The sequence below is a fragment of the Gymnodraco acuticeps genome, unplaced genomic scaffold (assembly GCF_902827175.1).
Source record: "Gymnodraco acuticeps unplaced genomic scaffold, fGymAcu1.1, whole genome shotgun sequence".
Classification (NCBI taxonomy): Eukaryota; Metazoa; Chordata; class Actinopteri; order Perciformes; family Bathydraconidae; genus Gymnodraco; species Gymnodraco acuticeps.
In genome coordinates this window covers 1,494,335-1,514,478 of record NW_022989748.1, presented here as the reverse complement: position 1 = coordinate 1,514,478, position 20,144 = coordinate 1,494,335, and the positions used below count along the sequence as shown (strand labels likewise).

The 20,144-nt window shown below is 42.5% G+C and overlaps 1 protein-coding gene across 11 annotated transcripts in view; it reads left to right on the top strand.

The window, feature by feature from the left end:
- LOC117552454 (nuclear factor 1 B-type-like) overlaps positions 1-12,478 on the top strand; it is a 69,419-nt gene extending 56,941 nt beyond the window's left edge. For 8 of the 11 annotated variants that reach the window (XM_034226093.1, XM_034226166.1, XM_034226430.1 and 5 more), the window contains 2 exons: positions 3,224-3,312; positions 6,572-12,478. In XM_034226093.1, the coding sequence (XP_034081984.1) occupies positions 3,224-3,312; positions 6,572-6,704 (222 nt within the window). In that variant the 3' untranslated portion in view covers positions 6,705-12,478. The remainder of the gene's footprint in view (positions 1-3,223; positions 3,313-6,571) is intronic. The other 3 variants (XM_034226633.1, XM_034226561.1, XM_034226502.1) reach the window with 1 other exon arrangement.
- Positions 12,479-20,144: the final 7,666 nt, after the last annotated feature.

Below are 20,144 nucleotides of genomic sequence, written 5' to 3'. Positions count from 1 at the left end.
GTGGAGCATTCCGCAGGGAAAGATCCGTGATCAGATGTCATTTGGTATTATCTAAGGAAGGATCCTAATCCACAATCTGCCCGCATCTGTTTGCTAACGTTCCCCGGCTCCGTCCCCCGCTCCCCTCGCTGGCCGTGCCACTGTGATGTGCCGGTGCCAGCGGACAGATGGCGAGCCCCTGGAGGAGCGGTGGCACCGAGCGTCTGGCCCCGCCGCACATTCTCTCCCAGCTTTTGTCAGGCTGCGGAGCGCGGGGGTTTAGTCTCCAACGCTCCCTGAATACAGAGACAACACACAACAACATGCATTGTTTCCCATTCAGTTTAATTAAACGGCTATTGAACCTGTAAAGGGGTTAATGGGAGTATTCTGATTACTGTTAGAGGCATTTTTCATCAACATCTTTTGTAAAATTCATTTTTTAGCCTCAACTGTGGAAACCTCCTGCTTTTTCCTGATGATATCACATTGAAGGGAATATCGTTGAGTTTTAGACAAAAAAAACAAAACATACAGACATCACCTTGGATTGTGAATAACTGGAAGGGACATTTTTTACTATTTTCTGACATTTTATAGACGGATTTAATGTAGAAAATAATCAGCAGATTATCTATAAAGAAAAAAAACGTTATTTGCACCCAAAGTTATAAAATTCTTGAGATGCTTTTAAGATTCCTCATCATCCTTTTGGACCTGTCTGCTGCATTCGACACGGTGAATCATCAGATCCTCCTTCGCACTCTCCAAGCACTTGGAGTTTCAGGCTCTGCACTTTCCCTCCTCACCTCATACCTCAAAGACCGCACCTACAGGGTGACTTGGAGAGGGTCCGAGTCCGACCATTGTCAATTAACTACGGGGGTCCCTCAGGGCTCTGTTCTTGGTCCCCTCCTCTTCTCCTTGTACACAAACTCGCTCGGATCAGTCATTAGCCCGCATGGTTTTTCATACCACTGCTACGCTGACGACACCCAATTAATTCTGTCCTTTCCCCGCTCAGAGACCCAGGTAGTCGCACGCATCTCTGCTTGTCTAGCTGACATCTCTCAGTGGATGTCTGCTCACCACCTCAAGCTCAACCTTGACAAGACTGAGCTGCTTTTCCTTCCGGGAAAAGATTGTCCCACTCTTGACCTAACAATCAACATCGGCACCTCAGTTGTTTCCCCGACTCAGACTGCAAGAAATCTGGGTGTGACCCTAGATAACAACCTGTCCTTCACTACAAACATAGCTGCTACAACCCGCTGCTGCAGATACACGCTTTACAACATCAGGAAGATACGTCCCCAGCTGACACAGAAAGCGACGCAGGTTCTGGTCCAGGCTCTCGTCATCTCACGCCTATACTACTGCAACTCCCTCCTGGCTGGTCTACCTGCATGTGCCATCCGACCTCTGCAGCTCATCCAGAATGCAGCTGCTCGTCTGGTCTTCAACCTTCCTAAATTCTCCCACACCACGCCGCTCTTCCACTCCCTTCACTGGCTTCCGATAACTGCTAGAATCCACTTCAAGACAATGGTACTTGCGTAGGAAGGGCCAGAATGGATCTGGCCCTTCCTACATCCAGGACATGGTTAAACCGTACACCCCAGCACGTGCACTCCGCTCTGCATCAACCAAACGGCTCGCTACACCCTCGCTGCGAAGGGGACCCAAGTTCCCATCAGCAAAAACACGTGGGTTTGCTATCCTGGCTCCAAAATGGTGGAATGAGCTCCCCATTGACATCAGGACAGCAGATAGCTTACACACCTTCCGGCGCAAACTGAAAACTCATCTCTTTCGACTCCACTTCGAGCGATAGAACTATTAACAAAGCACTTTTATACTAATAAAGGACTGGCTTATCTAAAGCCAGTTGAGTAGCACTTGAAATGTTTTTGCTCTATGAAACCTGATGTACTTATATGATTCTGTTTTCTTCAAGTTTGTATTTTGTTGGTCGAACACACTTATTGTAAGTCGCTTTGGATAAAATCGTCAGCTAAATGCAATGAAATAATTCACCCCTGAAATTGCCCGTTTCTTGCTACTACTTTAAATTAGTACAAGAACAAAATCAGGGCCAATAACAAAAACTTGGACTCATATTGAATCGTGTTATAGACCCATCAATCAACGCAGATGTATCTTTAATTCTAAAGTGTTAGATCTAGCTCGAATTACTACATCCTACCTTGAAAGGCTTTTCAGACTCACCCCTAAAATCATCTGTTTCTTGCCAATATGTTGCATGATTTCCATAAGAAATCAAGGCACATAACAAAAACACATCAGTGTATTTAAGTACGGTGTAAGTAGGAGGCCATCATCTTCTCCTGATGTTCATCCAGGTGCTTCTTGACCGCTGCAAATGGCTCTGAATATTCAGCGTCTGCGTCTCTGATTAAATCTCTCTTAAGAGCCTCTGCAGAACGTCTGCCACTGCTCGCAGAGTGCTAACAGTGCAGTTTTACCCACGATGCATTACTAAATGAATGTGTTGACCACAGGGCAAGGTTAGCTGGGTATTGGCAGAGATAGCTCTCAGCTGGATTGCCGACACGTGCGCTCGCATAATGCATGCAAAGGAGACACAGTTTGTGTGTGGCTTTTTTTGTTGCAGTAATTTGTAATCTGTATGTAAGGTTGGCATGTCTTAAAAGTGGGGGTGAGGGTGGTAGTGTGAGCGTGCATGTGTGTGTGTGAGAACGTGTGTGTGAGTGTGCTGTTTAACTCCATTGTAATGTTGACCCCTAATCAATAAAAACAATTTAGCTAATGAAAAAAAAACAGTCTGCATGCTTGAGGGCATGCGCACTCCTTCCTGAATCTGAAAGTGCACTTGCAGTGGAGCGGTGATTATCCACAGCCCGCATGCATCCTGTGGCATGGCTTCATTGGCTAAAGAAAACACCCACCCACCCACCCACAGATGAAATCCCCACACACATGTCACTAACTAACTTTTATTTCCAGGTTAGCTGTCACCACTAACTGTGATTGCATGCTTTTTTCTTTATGTCTGTTTTATCCCGAGCTTTTTTGATTTGACTGTCATTTTACCCAGCACATGTTCCATTGTCAGTAACAGCAGCTAGGACTCATTTTCGGAGTCGTTCTGTATTTCTGCTGCTCCTAGGCTCTTCTGCATGCATCTGTGTTAAGTTGTAGTGTAATCTGAAGTGGAAGTTGTCTTGGCCAAGTGAACTGACTGCTAGGTTTCAATTGACAGCTGAGGAAGTGTGACTGGAGCGTGACTCAAAACGGCAGGCATTATGGCCCCAGTGCCACTGACGACACTTTGGGGATTACTTGGCAAAGGTAACCTTTTCATTCTTTCATGCAGTCTCTCTGTCTCTCTTGCACCACACAAACACACACACACACACACACACACACACACACACACACACACACACACACACACAACACACACACACACACACACACACACACACACACACACACACACACACACACACACACACACACACACACACACACACACACTGCAATGAATAATGCAATATAATTCATTTGATTTATACAATGTCACATATGAATTCACATATAAATCAACATTTTCTGATTTGTGGCTGCATAATTTTAAGAAGGCATCAGATGTGGTGTGACACGGACGATGTCTTGTTTTGTGACAGTCTTCCCCAAAATAGATCTTTGTATTTATGTTTTGAAGTGTTTTTGTGTGAATTTGTCAAACTTTATTAATTCCAAATTGTATCCAGGGTGGGATTCTCTATTGGACACCCAACAAAAACAAAATGTTCTCATTTCATAACACACACTTTTGATGAAAGTAATTGGAACAAATGAAGTACAACCAGGTAGAATAAAACAAAGTCATTCCAGGTCAGCTTTCAGCCACGTGAGGATGTTTTACTTTCCACATTTAACAAGCTTTGCTTTGTTTGACTTTATGCTGAAGTCATGCTTTGCTCTCGTTAACCTAAAGCTACAGAAAGTCTTCTAACCCCCTCCCCCTTCATCTCCCCCCCCCCCCCCCCATGCCTCCACACTGTATCTCTCCCTCTCTGGAGGAAAAAACCTGAGCCATTTCACTGTGGCGGAGCGAGCGAGCTGAGCCTTTTCCTGTTACGTCTTTTCCCCTTTTCCATGCGAGCGTAGATGGTGTGAGAGTTTGTGTGTGTGTGTGTGTGTGTGTGTGTGTGTGTGTGTGTGTGTGTGTGTGTGTGTGTGTGTGTGTGTGTGTGTGTGTGTGTGTGTGTGTGTGTGTGTGTGTGTGTGTGTGTGTGTGTGTGTGTGTGTGTGTGTGTGTGTGTGTGTGTGTGTGTGTGTGCAGATAGTGTGTGCCCGCTGAAGTTACAAACTCTTTTACACAAACAGAGCCCCCTTCAACAGGCCTCCTAATAGGCCGGTGAGGTAGCAGAGAAAATGTCCCCTGCAGCAGGACTCACAGCAGCTAACTCCTCCTCTTCTCCCCGTGTGAGAGTACAGTAATGAGCAGAAAGATCCCAACTGAATTTAGATAATTCTGTTACAAAGATGCCCCGGTAATTCTATTCCAGTTGTTTTCCCTCTTATTAATGTAAAACCATTCCAACATACAGATGGGATCAGTGGGATTTCTCTTTTATCTCTGCTGCCCTTTAAATGAAGCCTCTTCACTTCTATCCCCCCAAATGAAAACGCTGCCAGACCCGCATGTTGCCATTGTGCAGGAAATGGGTCAGCAATCCATTAAGATGCCATTAGATAATCTAATTTAGGGAGCTAATCCTTAAACGAAGCACGCAGTATGCCCGGGCTGTGCTTGCAGGGAGTAGAATTAGTGAGGTTTGGGAGCTTGGACAGGGCACAGGGAGGCCATCTTGAAGGTTACCTAAGGAAATGCAGCGATGGCGGTCAGAGTGCAGAAACGCAACGTTGTACAGACACAAAATATGTAGAAATAGTTGTATTTTAAGCTAATGTGGCTATTTTCTTTTAATAGAGAAAGGGAAATGCTTGACAAATTGGAACAATACCCCAAATTATTTTTATTTGGCACTAGAAGACTGCATTATAAATGTATCTGATTGCACCGTACCAAGTGAAGATGTTTGTATTCAAAGTTAAGTAAAATCCTAAATTAAGTCTCAATCAGTAGCGAAGGCAGGACTCCAGCCGCCCACTCTGTGATTTAGCTCGATAGTAGAGAGGAAATCTTTACATTGAAGTCCTGCCCAGCGCAGCTTTAAGTTATGGGATGCAGATTCAGACTGACAGCCATCGATTTTAACAAGATTAAAACCGATCTGCCGGTTTAGTGCGTACAAAGGCCTGTGAGTCTGCTTTTGTAGCTGTGTGGTCCCCCTTTAATCTTAGCCATTACCTGAGAGGAGTCTCGTAAGGACAGGGAATCAGGGAGGGATGGGAGGAGGGAGAGAGGGAGGGAGAGAGAAAGGGAACGGGGAGAAGAGAAAGCTCTAGCACTCTGTGCGCTCTTTGTTCAGCAAGGTAGGAAAAACGTAATCCTCCCTTTCCTGTCCGATGATTTTTGGCAGGGTGAAAGAGAGAAGGAGGCGGGGGGAAGAGAGAGAGGATAGCATGAGGACGGGCTGGGTAGGAGGAGGAGGAAAAGACTTTAGAGAGGATTAGCCTTGAGGTTGTTTTTAACTCTTTGCACACTTTGAGATGTTTGCTTTTATTTTGAATACATCTTCTCTTCTCTGTGTTCGTTCAAGCTTTATACAAGAAAGGCACAGAGGTGAATGGAGTTTGCACTTTTCAAGTAGAAGAGCAGTGACTTGACACCTCTTCCACTTCTGCAAACACATTTTTTCTTTATCTGTTCCTTTTCAAACAACTCCTCTCCTTGTTATCATCTCCCCAAACATGACCTCCTGTCTACTTTTTCAACATCTTCCATCATCCTCCCTTCCCAGCTCTTCTTTATGCGTCCACGCTCCATCAGAAGAAAGTTAGTACACGGTGAACCGGGTAGAAAGTGTTCGACGCAGGTATTCTCAGAGTTAGTGGTGATGATGTGAGAGGGTGTTAGATGAGTGCACACAGGGGGCCTTTAGGGGAGAAGGGGGTGGTGGTAGTGGGGGGGGGCTAATTATCTGACATCTACGTAGCACAGCACCCCACGGGAACAACATGCTGTTTGTTCCCCGCTCGCGTTTTCAGTTAGCACCGTTGCTCCCCAGGAACAATCACTGTGTTGTTTTGCCATTAGCGTGAGATGAATAGGGATGGGACAGCTTTATGTAGGACCCCCCCCCCCCCCCTCTCACACTTTTTTACCCTCAACCCCCCTCCTCCTCCACCATCACACACTCCCCCCCTCATTCTACACCGCCATCAATGCAGAGAGGAGAGCCTGCGTCATGGCTCTGGGAATCAAGTGGAATCACCTCAGTTTAGATTAATGAGCTACGGCGGCCATTTCTCTTTTTGTCCGAACGAAACAAAAAGCAGACCTTGAACCCTGATGGCTGCTGGTCGTCAGCAAAGCAGTGTGCAGGATAACTGAAATAAAGAATCTGATTTTGCAGAAACAAGCTAACGGCATGTGACTAATCTCTCCTTCTCTCTGTGTGTCTTCTCTCCACAGTCCTGGTACCTGGGCGAGCTTAGTTCCATTCCAAGTATCGAACGGGACTCCGATCCTGCCAACAAATGTCCACCAGAACTACAGCATAAACATCATTGGTGAGCCGCTGGTCCCCGCTGAGACAGGGAACTGAACACAAAGCCCCCCCCCCCCCAGGGTGGATGCATGGCCGGGGGGTGCTGGTGGTGCACAGCCAGCCCTACAGGTGTCCGCAGCCATGGATGAAACCAGCAAAGCAGCACGAAGCTGCACAATCGTCCCCTAACTCCCCATCTCTCCCCCTTCCTTGCCCCCCTCCCACTCCCCCTTTTGAAGGACACTGGCCGTGAAGTGAAGGGTTTTTTCGGAGGAAAGAAAAAAAGCTTCAGGTCTGCCGTGTCCCCCCCCCCCCCATCTCCACCTCCACCCACCAGTCAGTCGTTGTGTTGGAAGAACTTCTCAATCCATTCAAATACTGTGATGTATAGATGCCTTAATGTTTTATTGCATGACACTCTAGTCTCTTAGCGGCAATTCCTACTATTTTTCCGTGCTGTGGGAGGAAGTAAAATCTTGATTTACACACACACATACATGAAGAGGTCTGCGCAGCAACAACCTCTGCCTGGTGGATGGCTCTGAGACTCTAAGCTCTCCGATCAGACCTCTTGAAAAGAGGCCCCCCCCCGCGTCAAACGATTCACTGTGTACACCATAGGAACAAAAAATTGTGAATTCAGAGTTTCTTCTTGCGTTTGATTTCAGTTTACTGTGATAAGACTCTGTTCAGAAAAATGTGTTGACTTTGTTTATTCTTTACTGCTACTTACTTTAAGAATTAACGTGAATACTTACGGTAAGAGTTGAGAACTCTTGATGCGGTTTTAAAAAAACACTAAATGTTTGGCTTGAGATTGGACCCCTCATTAAAAGAATTTGCAACTCCTTTACAAAAGGATCTAAAAAGACAGAGAATATGAAAATCGCGATAGAGGCAAGTGCAATGGAATTTTTTGAAGGGAAGCTATCAGTCTGTCAGCCCTAAGACTCTAAAGGAAAGGGGATAAATATTAAATGGTTTTATGGGTAAAATGTTTAAGAAAACATTTGAATTTGATTTCACTCACATATCCGTCTTCTCACATGAGAAAAACATCGAGCGTGGAAGGCAGTTGAAGGCAAGCACTGAGCTGCCGGTGCAGCGCTGAGCAAAACCAGCTCTTCTTTGAGCCCTTCCCATCAATAGGGGAAGTATTTTATATTTATTTTGGGGAAAAAATAAGCGAACATAAGTAATGAGACACACAAAGTGTGTAAAAATTGCATTTAATTGTTTTTTTAAAATGTTCACGATAAGATCAAGAGCGTATGCATTTGGCCATCAGCTTCTAAAGCTTATGTTTACAAAAAAATATATGGAATGCAAAGTGTTAATCCATGGAAATGTACAATTCATGCAAATGTACAGCAGGCTTATGTGTAAAGCTACAGTTTGTGCAAGCTGAACTCTAAAGCGGAAGAGGTTTAAAACTGCAAGATGAATCCAGGTGGTGGCAAATCCCTGAAATCTAGAATTGTGCACGGCATGTTCACAGCCATTGCCTCTCCAGTCCAGACATATTTATACAAGGAAAATCTCTCCAGTACTCTTAATTTGCACGATGACATATAGTCCACATTACGTGCCTTGCCTTTGAATATAGAGACATCACTACACTTGTTTTTGCTGCATTTATCATTATAGAAAAAATTAACATTTTTATGATAAGAATTGTTTTGTACTCTGAATGAAATTGTTGATTTTTAACTTCATGTACTACTCTATTTCACAGTTACATTGCATATCAAGGCTGTGTATAGTTGCCGTTTTAAAGTTTGTAATCAACCAGCATTTTTTTTTTTTCTCAGTATTTTTGGTGGTTTTTCTAATAACCTGTCATTTTTTTGTTTTTCTTATTTTTCAATGCTCATTTTGTTCATCTTCCAATTACTATTGTGGAGGGTGGAATTCAGAATTATGAAAATTATGCAATACCAAGTTTTGCCTATGTAGGTAGTGCTTATAGATGCGTCAATTATTAGAGGCTAGTTTGGAGATAGACAATATTGTAATGCATTTATTTTGTTGATATCGTTGTTTGTCGTTGTTGTTGTTGATGATGTTGTTGTTGTTGTGGGTGTTTTTCCTTTTTTATTGACCAAAGTGGGGACTGCTTTCTATGCAGTGTATGACAAGGTCTTTATCTTTTTTTTCTTTTTTTAGCATTTAGGCCTACCGAATGACGGTGTGTTCCAGTGTATTTTGAATTTGCGAGTTTTAGAGGGAGGGGCGGTATTTTTCTAGAAGTATTTTTTTTTAAAGTGCACCCTTGGTCTTTAAACGGCTGCAAAGTCACTGATTGGTCTACTGTGACTCTTACTTTTAACTTTCCACCTGGGGTGCTAGCATGTGACCTTGAAGGAGTTCATTTTTCACAGGAGAGACGGCTTGACTTGAGTATGACAATCATTTTAAGAAATCATTTTGCGTCGAATCCCATTCTCTCACAGACCCCTTAAAGCTGCAACTGAGGACGGATACCGTTGCCCGCTTGTATCGAGTACTACGCCGTACTATTCAAGACGTCACCTGAATGCAATTCCCAAGTAGATGCCTTAAACACATCAGTGAAGTGGCCTGTGACCTGCGCAACAATCACACACACCGACTATTGCTAGTGAGACCTGTCCAAATCAGTTCCAGACGGGCTCGAGCAAGCCTTTAGAAAGTATTTTATAAGTAGTAGATTTGTATAAATGTATATACGATATGCACATATGTGAATTCCTGAGATACTTTCCCAGCAGAGAGCCCAGTAGAAGTAAATATTGGAAGCACAGAAGTGTGGTGTTTTCTGATTTCGTGTCCTGTGGCCCCGTAGAAGCTTAAATAGAATCCACTAGAAGAAAAGAATAGCACTTATCTAGCACATAGGCAATCTTCTTCTCCCCCGTACAGTGTTTTGAAACCTAGTCTTAAACTAAACTCTCAGGCGTAATACAGGGCATTATTTATATCATTATCATACAAAAAAACTCTTCTCACAGAGAGAGCAGCGTTTCCAATGCTGCTATGACACCTTTTGCACTCTTTCCTTACAATCGTGAAAGAAACGTTCCCCTCGGACAGACCGGGGCTCTCCGGCAGTCGTAAGCAGAGGGCTAAGAAGCAGAAATCGTTTTTAAAAATAATCCTCAAGTCAAGCTCAATCTCTCCGTCTTCACCCATATTTCTTATGCAGAAAATGTTTAAAAAGTCACCCCGTTCTATGTGCACTGTTCTGTCTTTTTTCGTTGTTTTATTCTTTTTATTTGAGAAGAAAAACTATAAGTGCTTTGCAGCCTTTGGCCATTGGAGACCCCACTGACGTGCATTGTCCCCAGTTGTGTGTGTGTGTGTGTGCGTATGCGTGTGTGTGCGTGTGTTTGCCTGTGAGTGTGCGTGATAAAATGTGTCAGGGTCACTGTGCTGTTGGTGTTTATTTGAATAGGAGACTGTACATAAAGGTAAATATCCTGATTGCGTCGATAGCAGTAGTCTGTGTGGTTGAACTCTGCGTTGGCAGCTTGAGTGTTAGTGTGCATGTGCGCGTGTGTGTGTGTGTGATAGAGTGCCTCTGACACTACACAATGAGAGAAGATGAGGGTCTTTCTATTGAATAAAAAAAAAAAGCCTGCCATAGGACAGGAGTTTGTACACTGGAAACTTTCTCGAGAGTTCTCCTCTTTAAGCCCTTATTTGTAAATCTTCAATTCTGGGGAAAAATGTGTCAATTCCATTTTAGGAACATTTTTTAATTTGGTATTTGTTTTGGAGGCTGGATTTGAGTTAGAACTCTCCAGGATTTCCAGATTATTAGAATCTAAAGTGTTGTATTCCTGTATGTATAGTAAACATAGGGGGAAAATATTCTATACAGATCCATAGATATAAAAAAAAACGACAACAATGAAGGCTTTTTGTTATTAATATTATTATTTCTGATCTTGGTTGGTTAGTGCTTAGATATTTACATTTGGGAAACACTTCATGAATATTTGAATTATTGTTCTTTGATTAGTGTGGCCATAGCGAGTTTGATGTGATTTATCTCATTTTTTTGCAAATGGGTGTGAATTCTTGTCCAACAAGATGTTGGTGTGAGTGTGTTTCGGGAGCAGCTGGGAGGTGTCTTCGCTGAACCAGTAGAAAAGGCCCCAGATTGCACCTGAACTTGAGCGAGAAGCAGGGTAAAATCTGCAGTGACAAACGTCCTCGATGAATCTATCAGATAGTTTCTTTTTTTTCTTTTTCGCTTCTTCTCAGAGGAAATGTTGTGGGACGATTGGCGCTACATTTGGACTCAGATCAGATTCGGCAGGCCAATGTTGAGCTGTTTAGTTTATTTGTATGCAGACGACACTCTTTAATATCTCTTTCATGATCAGTAACTACATCTAGGCATCACTCATGAGTCATTTTGCACATTCCACATGCTGTTTATGCCTGATGTGATGTAAAAACACTTCATTAACACTACGAACGAACATCACATTGTACTGCAGGTGCTTTAGAATAGGGTACTGTACCTTCCAGCTGTTAAAAGCTAATGTATTTGGGCATGGTCACGTATTTCTATCGCTACGCAGAGTGTGGATGTAGCCTGTTAGAAAGCTCTTGAAACGTGTTATTAGTCTACCATCCCTTCAGAAAGAGCCATATCCAAGGAAGATTTGACAACATTATTTCAGAAAGTATTAGAAAACAGGACATCTTTATGCAAGGAGGACCTGTGGCACTCATGCAATATGTATACTTTTCTTTGAACTGAATGTCACACACTCTGCAGGGACTGAGAGGGCGTATGCATGCAGAGGACATTTCATTTTCATCCTACACGAGCAATACACACCTTCCATTCGTTGGCTAGCTGCTAGTCACTTGGCATCAGGTTGTTATAAAACATGAAAAACCAGCATTTTTACAGGATGTAACATTCACCAAAAGAAGACAAAAAAGATAGCAATGCAGTGCCTGTTCAAGCTGTCCGAGTGTCTATTGTATATAATTGTAAAATGTGATAGACTTACTTTCATATGTGACATGAAAAACAACCATCACAGTACAGAATGTGGCAAACTCATCTAGAAATAGGCTCTTTATTTCTTCTGATGTTTTTTTGTTGCGATTTATTCATTATGCCCACATCAAGCTTGTTCAAAATTAGAGAGGAAATGTTCATTCTTCTTCTTTTTTCTTTTGTTTTCCGGGAGGGGCGCGGGGGGGGGGGGGGGGGGGGGGGGGTCAGTGCTACATTACGAGCAGTGAAAAGATCAAATAATGTCTTTTCTCTGCAGGGCTGATTTATTTTTGGGGTCTTGTGGCACTTTTAAGTCCCTCTGCGCACACATTTTTGACCACGTGATTGATGGTGGAATTATATATAACGAACAACAACAACAACACCAACAAAACGATATGTAAACAGTCTCCAGTAGTGATCGTAGTTACACTGCAAGTGTGTGCAAAGGTCTATGTATGTATCTGAATGTACGTTTTAGAGGACTTTTTGGAAACCTTTTTTGTTTTTTATCTTTTCATTGACAGTTTAGGAGCCACAGGTGTCCATTGTGAACTGTATAGCGAAGGCCTTGATATCCCTTCTTTTATTGATTTTAGAAACGCCGAGCATTAGGCAATGCCTTCAAGCTGGTTACATTTGGTGCAGGGGCTAAAATTGCCACAAGATTAAAATCAGTGTAAATAAAGGCTAAACTTTTTGTGATTGTTACTGTTATATCCAGCCTATACTGCTAGCAGCTGTTTTTACTGCAGTCAATTACTGGAAGTGGATATATTTCCTATGCAAAACTGTTTAAACAATAAAATGAGCTATGCTACAAAAACGACTTTCATGTGATGGCTCTTTCTTGCATTTGTTTTTATTTGATTTTCAATGATTGCAATTTCAGACCTAAATATCAAATATCCTGTTTGAAGTTTATATCTGTCGGTTTGATCAGGTACACGATACATCTGTGTTTTCAAGTCAGTTGGCTGGAAATTGTGGGGAAAAAAAATATTGAACTGTTCTTTGTTATTTAGGGACAGTATGAAACTGATTAGAATCGAGAGAGGGTCACAGCAGGGGAAGGGTATATTTTAATTTCCCCAGATGTATTCTTCCCTTGTGATTTAACATAGAATAAATACATAAAAAGGTCAAATAGCTGCATCACAAAGGTGTTTTTTATATTTAATGCAGCACTCTCAGGAAACTGTCTAGAACACATGTGTCAAACTCAAGGCTCAGGGGCCAAATTAGGCCCTTGGTGGATTTAATTTCGGCCCGCACGATAATTTCTAATTACTATTAGATCTGGCCCGCCGGTATATTGCACGCACACTTTCACTCAATCCTGAGGATTTCCTCAGCTCAGAGCCTGAGCCCAAACATTGATGACCTTGCACCCAAGATGAGATGCCAAGTATCTGGCTTGAGCTAGCATCACAGAGCAGCAAACTGAGGAATAGTGTGACACTCGAGTCCTTCTGAAAGCCTCAGAACTACTACCTGTGCCACTCATTCTGTAGCTATACAAAAAAAATTAGCTATTTACTAAGGCCTGGTTACGAATATCTACAGGTTTTTGTTTTTTTAGTTAAAGCTATCAAAGGGTGAGACAGAAGGGATGATACACACATGTGGGCTGGATTTGAACCCGAGTCCTCATCTCGGGAACTAAGCCCAAGTACATGGGCCATCAGCTCCACCAACTTATACGATGGTCTTCAAATGCATTATTGTGAGTCAAGAAAAAGTTTAAAGAAACATTAACAATGCTATGTTGGGCCTCGCTTTTTTCATTTTAGATTAAACCAATATGTACAGTATCTTTAAGAGCTGAGCCGAACTGCTCTCTGTATTAGAGTGCAAGATAACTGGCACAACGTTCAGGATGGTCTCACTAAGGAAAGCAAGGCTGAGAGAGGAAAACAAGGTAAGTAATTGCTGCAGGGGTGGAATAAGGACAGTGCCAAATCAGAGGAATTACGACCATTTGACTTAAAGTATTAATGTAATTGGATTTGGGTGATTCTCAGAAGTGTGTCTGTGACAGTTCTTCCTAAAAGCAAACATTAGTTTTCACGTCCTGGAGCGATCCCATGACCCCACATACCCGTGCTCCAACGTGTAATTTCTCAAGCTAATCTACTGTAATACCCCAATCCCTGAAGAATGGGCGGCAGACGTGTTTGGACCACAGCAGTCTGCTGGTACCTCGGAGGGTCAGGTAACATCCATCTGGGTCACTGTGTCAAGTACATGAAGCTCTGATCTAGTAAGCCTCTCTAATGGAATTGAGGACATTGAAAGAGTACGGCTAATTAAGTCTTATTACGGCTGTGTGATAGGCTCAGGGCTCAGCAGGACTCTTGATGACAACAACAGGCACCTTCAGTCAGACCCACATGACCCGGTGCCCTGTCCAGACCTAGGGCGCCCTCCTACAGGCCCGTTGAAGCCCTGCATGCAGCTCAATAATCACAGCAAAGCCCACCTGGCTTCGGGCACAAACCAGAGTTCATTTGGCTATCATTAAAGAGGACCAACAATGTGGCACGCTGATATAAAATTACCCGATCTATAATGGTAATCATCATGCCATTTATCAAAATTGGCCAGTTGAGTCAACATCTGGCTTCAATAGGGGGCTATAGTCGGTGAGGGTCTTGGCAGCGTCTTGTACCCTACATATTTTCCACTCTCTTTTATCAAGGCCTGCTGTCGGTGATTTGACGAAGCTAAATAGATGATGATTTGGCCCTATTATGTTTCGCAGGGCTCAAGCAAAGGGGATTTGTTGATTGCCTTTGTGTTTGTCCACTGTTTTTTTTTCTCCTTCTTCTACCCTCATGGATCCAGGAGAGGTAACGGCGCCTTGTGGTTCTTCAACAAGCGTCTGCACCGGAGAGAGGATGGAGAGGGGGGGGACAGCACAGCGAGTACTCTCACACAACCCTGTGAGCGCAGGGCCTGCACCGGGCCGTTGGACGCGAGCCAATGCCAGCACAAAGAACTCTGTCACATCCCCAAGTTTTATGGGAGGAATATAATATTCATCTTGTGTGCTGTTAGAATAAGGTAATGAATTTATCTGATCCATTTTGTCTTTTGGCATCAAAGTATGAGTGTAATACACTCTATCTACAAATTCATTAAGGTGTAATTAGTTTACGACCAAGGGAAATATTTTGTTCGTGTTTGGTGCAGACAATGTAGACCTCGTGATTTTTTGGAAGGAAACAAAAAAATAATAACCTCAAATCCCTTTTTGAAAATAAATCCACAGCAGATACGGTTTTAATATGCATCCACTCAAAGGAATAATTCAACATTAGGGTAAATACATTTTATGCCAAGAATGTGAGAAGATCAATATAATGATTAGCTTAGCTTAGCATAAAGACTGGAAAAAAGGGGGAAACTAGCCTGGCTCTCAACAAACACATAACATATCTTCATAACTCTTAGGCTCTTTATTTAACATTAACCATTTTGTCACTCCTTACAAAAGAAAAGTGTAAAAAAAGACAAGTTGCAATTTTACATGGCAGCAGCTAGCTTTTGTGCTCATTAAGCTAAGCTAACAATCGCCCAACTGTAGCTTCATATCTCACATAGCCTACGAGTTGTCCTGATATTCTCCAAAAAGTAAAACAAATGTTTACCATCATGACAGCCCTCTGACAGTAGGGTGTGTTTCATTAAAATGTATTTGGAGATATCCAAGGGACAAGACATTTCACAACAGCCCATATCTTTTGATTTAGAGCTTCGTGAAGGAACACTCAGAGACAACAGCCTGCGTCTGTTTGCAAAAATGTGGTTGAAGAGAGCTCTGGGAATAAAAGAAGGCTGTCTGAAAATGCACTAGTCCTAAATAGCACTCTCAGCTCTGTGTATTCCCACACACATTTGCATAAATTTCATAGTCTAAGTCATGCACTGTGGCTGGAGCGTGTTATTAGTCTATCTTTACGTGGTAGTACAGGCAGAACACACTGAGGGTTGTTGTTATCTCATTGAAAGCACCCTGGTATTACACCCTGCGGATTGAGAGTGGGTCTTAAGATCGTGGGATTTGTTCACATATTAAAGCATGTCTGTTTGGATGCGCAGAAAAGAAACAGGTGTTCAGTGTGTGTGAGTGTGTGTATGAGAGAGAGGAAGCAAACTCATGTGTGTGTCTTTGTGTTGCCCCCCGTGATGTTTGTTCGAAAGCATACACGCACATAGGATGAGAACACGCTGTTCATTGCCTGTGTGTGTGTGTGTGTGTGTGTGTGTGTGTGTGTGTGTGTGTGTGTGTGTGTGTGTGTACATGTGTGTGTATGACTTGACAGAGGGGTGGGGGTGCTTTATTGAAAAGTACTCCTCTCCTCCCCTGTTCAACATGCTGGATTAGCACCAGCAGTTTCCCATGGAGCCGTCCCTCCCAGCCCCCTGGCCATTTGCATAAGGCGCAGACAGGCGGAGATGTGACAAACAAACCTGGCACACACAGCGCCGGCTGCCTCTTTACATGAACCCTTTGCCTCGTTCTTGCCACGACAAGAAAGAGACACAAGATAGAGTTTGAGCAAACCCACCTGCGTACACTCGGGGCCTGTTTCCTGAGTCCAAACTCCATGCTGTAAATAAAATTAGAGGCAGACTGTGGTTTGAGGCCTGTATTTCTGCCCGTGATCATAGTGATTCACGTGTCAAGAAAAGCAAAGGGCTGAAAGGAGGTGAGAAGGGCTGTCATTTGGACAAAACTGCCCTGAATCAAAGCATCCTCCCCCTCGTTTTTCTTTTCCTCCAAGATGGTAATGTTCACCTTAAAACATCTTTACTGTACTGTAGCTACATAACACAGCTCTCTGCACTGCTGTCTGGCCGCCAAGTTCCTATCGAGCCTCTGATTTATGGCGCTTGATGCATTCCTTGGCCCTGGCGAGGAGGCAGCTGAAATATGAGAAGAGATGCAGAGAACACACTCAAAGTGTGTTTCAGTTTAGCCTGCCTGTGCACTATGTAGCTGGTGCAGAGTCAAAGTTTTGTCTTTGCAAAACCTGAAACAGCTTATTTTTTTAATCTCTAGATTGGAAAATATTTCAACAATGTGACTGTCTGCCCCATCAGCATGTCCGGTTGTGTGATAACAGGAATAAACTGTAACCCAGCTGTCATGAAGACCACAAACCCCCTTTTGTTGGTTGTGACATGCAGTTTTCAGCCTCCTAAATTACATTGGGATTAAAAATGTTAAGTACAACTCCTTGCCTTTTCCTGTCCACTTACACGAGGAAAATTGCATGCAGGTGTATGACGGAAAAAAGATCAACAACTTTACAGTAGTATTTTGTTGTAAATGGCTTCCTTGCGTGTGCGGTAAAGACCCGTAATCAATCATAAAGGCTTTAAGGAGCTGTTTGTCTTCATTTGGTTCTTAATGTAAAATTGCTGATAAACTAAAATCTGATAAATAGAAACAGACATTTGTGGAAAAAGCATATGAAGCGTTCACTGTGCATTGCTTTGTCTGCTGCCCCAGTTACAACAGTGTGATTACATGCTTTATTAAGTGCTGAAGTGCTCTCTCTGAGTAAAAGCAGATGTCACCACAAGGTCTGTCACTGCGTCTGCATTGGGGTGCCTGTGGTCAGTGTCTCAGCCCGCTGTGGTTTCCCATTATTCAGCACACAAAATCATCACCAAACAGACGGGGTAAAAATACACACATAAAGATTTGAGCTTTTTGAATCACTGCATGTTGTCTGTTTCCCTGAACATATACAACAGTATGCTAGAAATTAAGACGTCCTCCACTGCAGAATAATGTGGTCTGGCATGAACATTTTGCAGTTAAGTGAGTTTAACTGCTCGACAAGGGACCAGCGCACATATTCCAAGGGCTGCACCAGAACTAGTTCAACAAGAAGTTTATCTTTTTGTAATGGTGTCATAGGGAGGAGGATAACCATCCATAATGCCCTCCATGTGTACTGGAGTAACACACTGCTTCACTCCCAGCTCCAGGGCTGCTGGTCTGGAGCTGACCTTTGACATGTCTGCCAAGAAAGTAAATAAATGGTTTCCATGTAATATTCCTTTTTTTCAAAGATTATTTTAGGGAATTTATTAGATAGTCGGTTTCCATATTATGTCAAATGTAATCACGCTCACTCTGAAGCATTTATTCCAACTAGTGAAAAATTAATGTTTCTGCAGGCTGACATTTGGATTGTGCTCACTAGACATTTATATTAACATGTATTGCATAGATGTAAGGTGTTTTCTGTTTAGATTTTTGTCCTGTTTCTTGACCGCCAGTTGATTGCCTTGATCGGTAACACCTGCCCTCGTTAGTGTTAATGCCACTCAGGTGTCAACTCTCCCCTGTAGAAGGCTCTTTGCTGAAACGTCTTATCTTTTTGAGTTATACGTGTTACTTTGCACTAAACTATTTCGTTTTATCGTCTGCCTGTGACCCAGCACCTCCCTGCTTCAGGTGAGTGTTTTCTTCAGCTTTTTATTATATCACTTCAAACATACCGTGACACATACATCAATTCACTGGTTTCTCACCACTTCTGCACGGTGCAACATCAGCCTGTACATTCATATGAAATACCAAGAACTAAAGACTGAAAATAAAAACGTGTTGATTAGTTGCAATGGATTTCAAATGAAACAAGCATTTAGAGAAAGATACACACATTTTAAACTCAAAACCCACAATATTCACAATAAATAGTTCGCTTGATAACCTGTAAATCTAAATACTTAACCTAATCAAGGACTGCTTCTCAAACATGCTGTTTCTCCTTTAATATATAAGTTATCCTTTTCAAAGGATGGCTTAAAAACATCTCCCTTATAGTAGTGCTTGGTCTGTGATTACGTTTTCTTAAAAAAGCACAGTTGTGCCAAGAACTAAATTATCTAATGTAACCAAATTGTAATTGATGGAGCTAAAGACACAAAAGGCTGCTTCAGCAAGTTGTTTTCTTTAGTCCTTGCAACTGTTAATCATCTTGAGTCTGATGTAAATTTGCAATAAGTGGTATTTGCTTTCCCTTTGCATTGCGCTCCCTGATTCCCAACACTGGGAGGAACCACTGCTTAGGATTCACCTACCATAGTATTAATTAATTATTGCACATCTGCAAGTGTGTATGCCCATTTCGCTGTCTGTTATGTTTGTTGACTTGTGTGTGTGTTACAATGGTGCTGTGGCACTTTGGCACCTGCGCTGCATTATAAACCTAAAGGCTTGGATAATAAGCTGCAGGTGCACTCCTGGCAAAGACACGAGATGCAGGGGGTGGCAGTGCTGGTGTGTGTGTGTGTGTGTGTTGGGGGGGGTCACCTGCTGTTGTCGGTTGGCACTCTACATTAGCAAGTATATGACATCACCCAGCTCCTATACCTCATTCCAAACAGCGCGTTGACGGGTCTTTTTTTAAAAGTGGAAACAACAGGAAATTGGCTTCAAAGCACTCGACAAAGAAACCAAATCCTTTGTCCATCGTTCCCTTCCGTCTGTGACACTGTCAATAATTATTGATGTTAATTACCGTGATGATTAGGGTAATTTTTCATAGCTGTGTTGGCAGGTATGCAAAGTAAAGATGGGCTGATGGAACACACTACAGAAGGGACTTCTCTCATTGACAGCATAGAGTTGAAGTGACAACCAATAAGGAGGCAATCTACTTCATAAAAAACCTAATTACGTGATGAACGGTGCGATGTATAGGATATGGCACAGTAATATTGCACTTCCACCTGTGAAAAGAACAGCAGGAATAATTGTTTATGTTGGGGGAAGCTATTTTATGTATATAATGCATGCAGTGTTATGTTAGTATCTTAAGTCTCCATAAACATCCACTTCATTTAACCCTGCTAAAAGGTACTGCTGCATATGTATTTTGTATTTTACAAAGACAGAAACAATTGTGTTAATGTTGGTACCATCTTTATCCAGCTTTCAATCTGTAAAGGTGGTTTCCTCAAACTTCCTCGCATCGTTATAGCTTTTGAATCCCTCACCTGCTTAACATTTACTGTACTTTCTGCTGAAGCCCCACTATACCCTGTATAGCTTCCAGACTTAATGTTGGCTGCAGCACATCGATGTCATTTAGCGAGAATTCTCCTCAAGCTGGAAACTTATACCAAGAAATGCTTAATGTGAGACTTTTACAATAAGAGTGTTCTCGGTTCAAACATTCCTTTCTGCTTTTACTTTCAAGGTTAAAGCAGAGAAGAATGGATGTTTGAATTAAAGGGGCCGTACCATGAATTGGGGGGTTTTCTCTTTCCTGTCGTGTGTTTTATATATATATATATATATATATATATATATATATATGTATATGTATATATATGTGCATGTACAGTAAATAGTCTGCAAAGGCTGCAAATCTCAAAGTTCCCTTCAGAGTGAGTTTTTCTCCCACACTACCCCCCCTGCCTAAATGGCCCATTGATCTCCTTTGCACTTCTATTGGCTAGCGCTC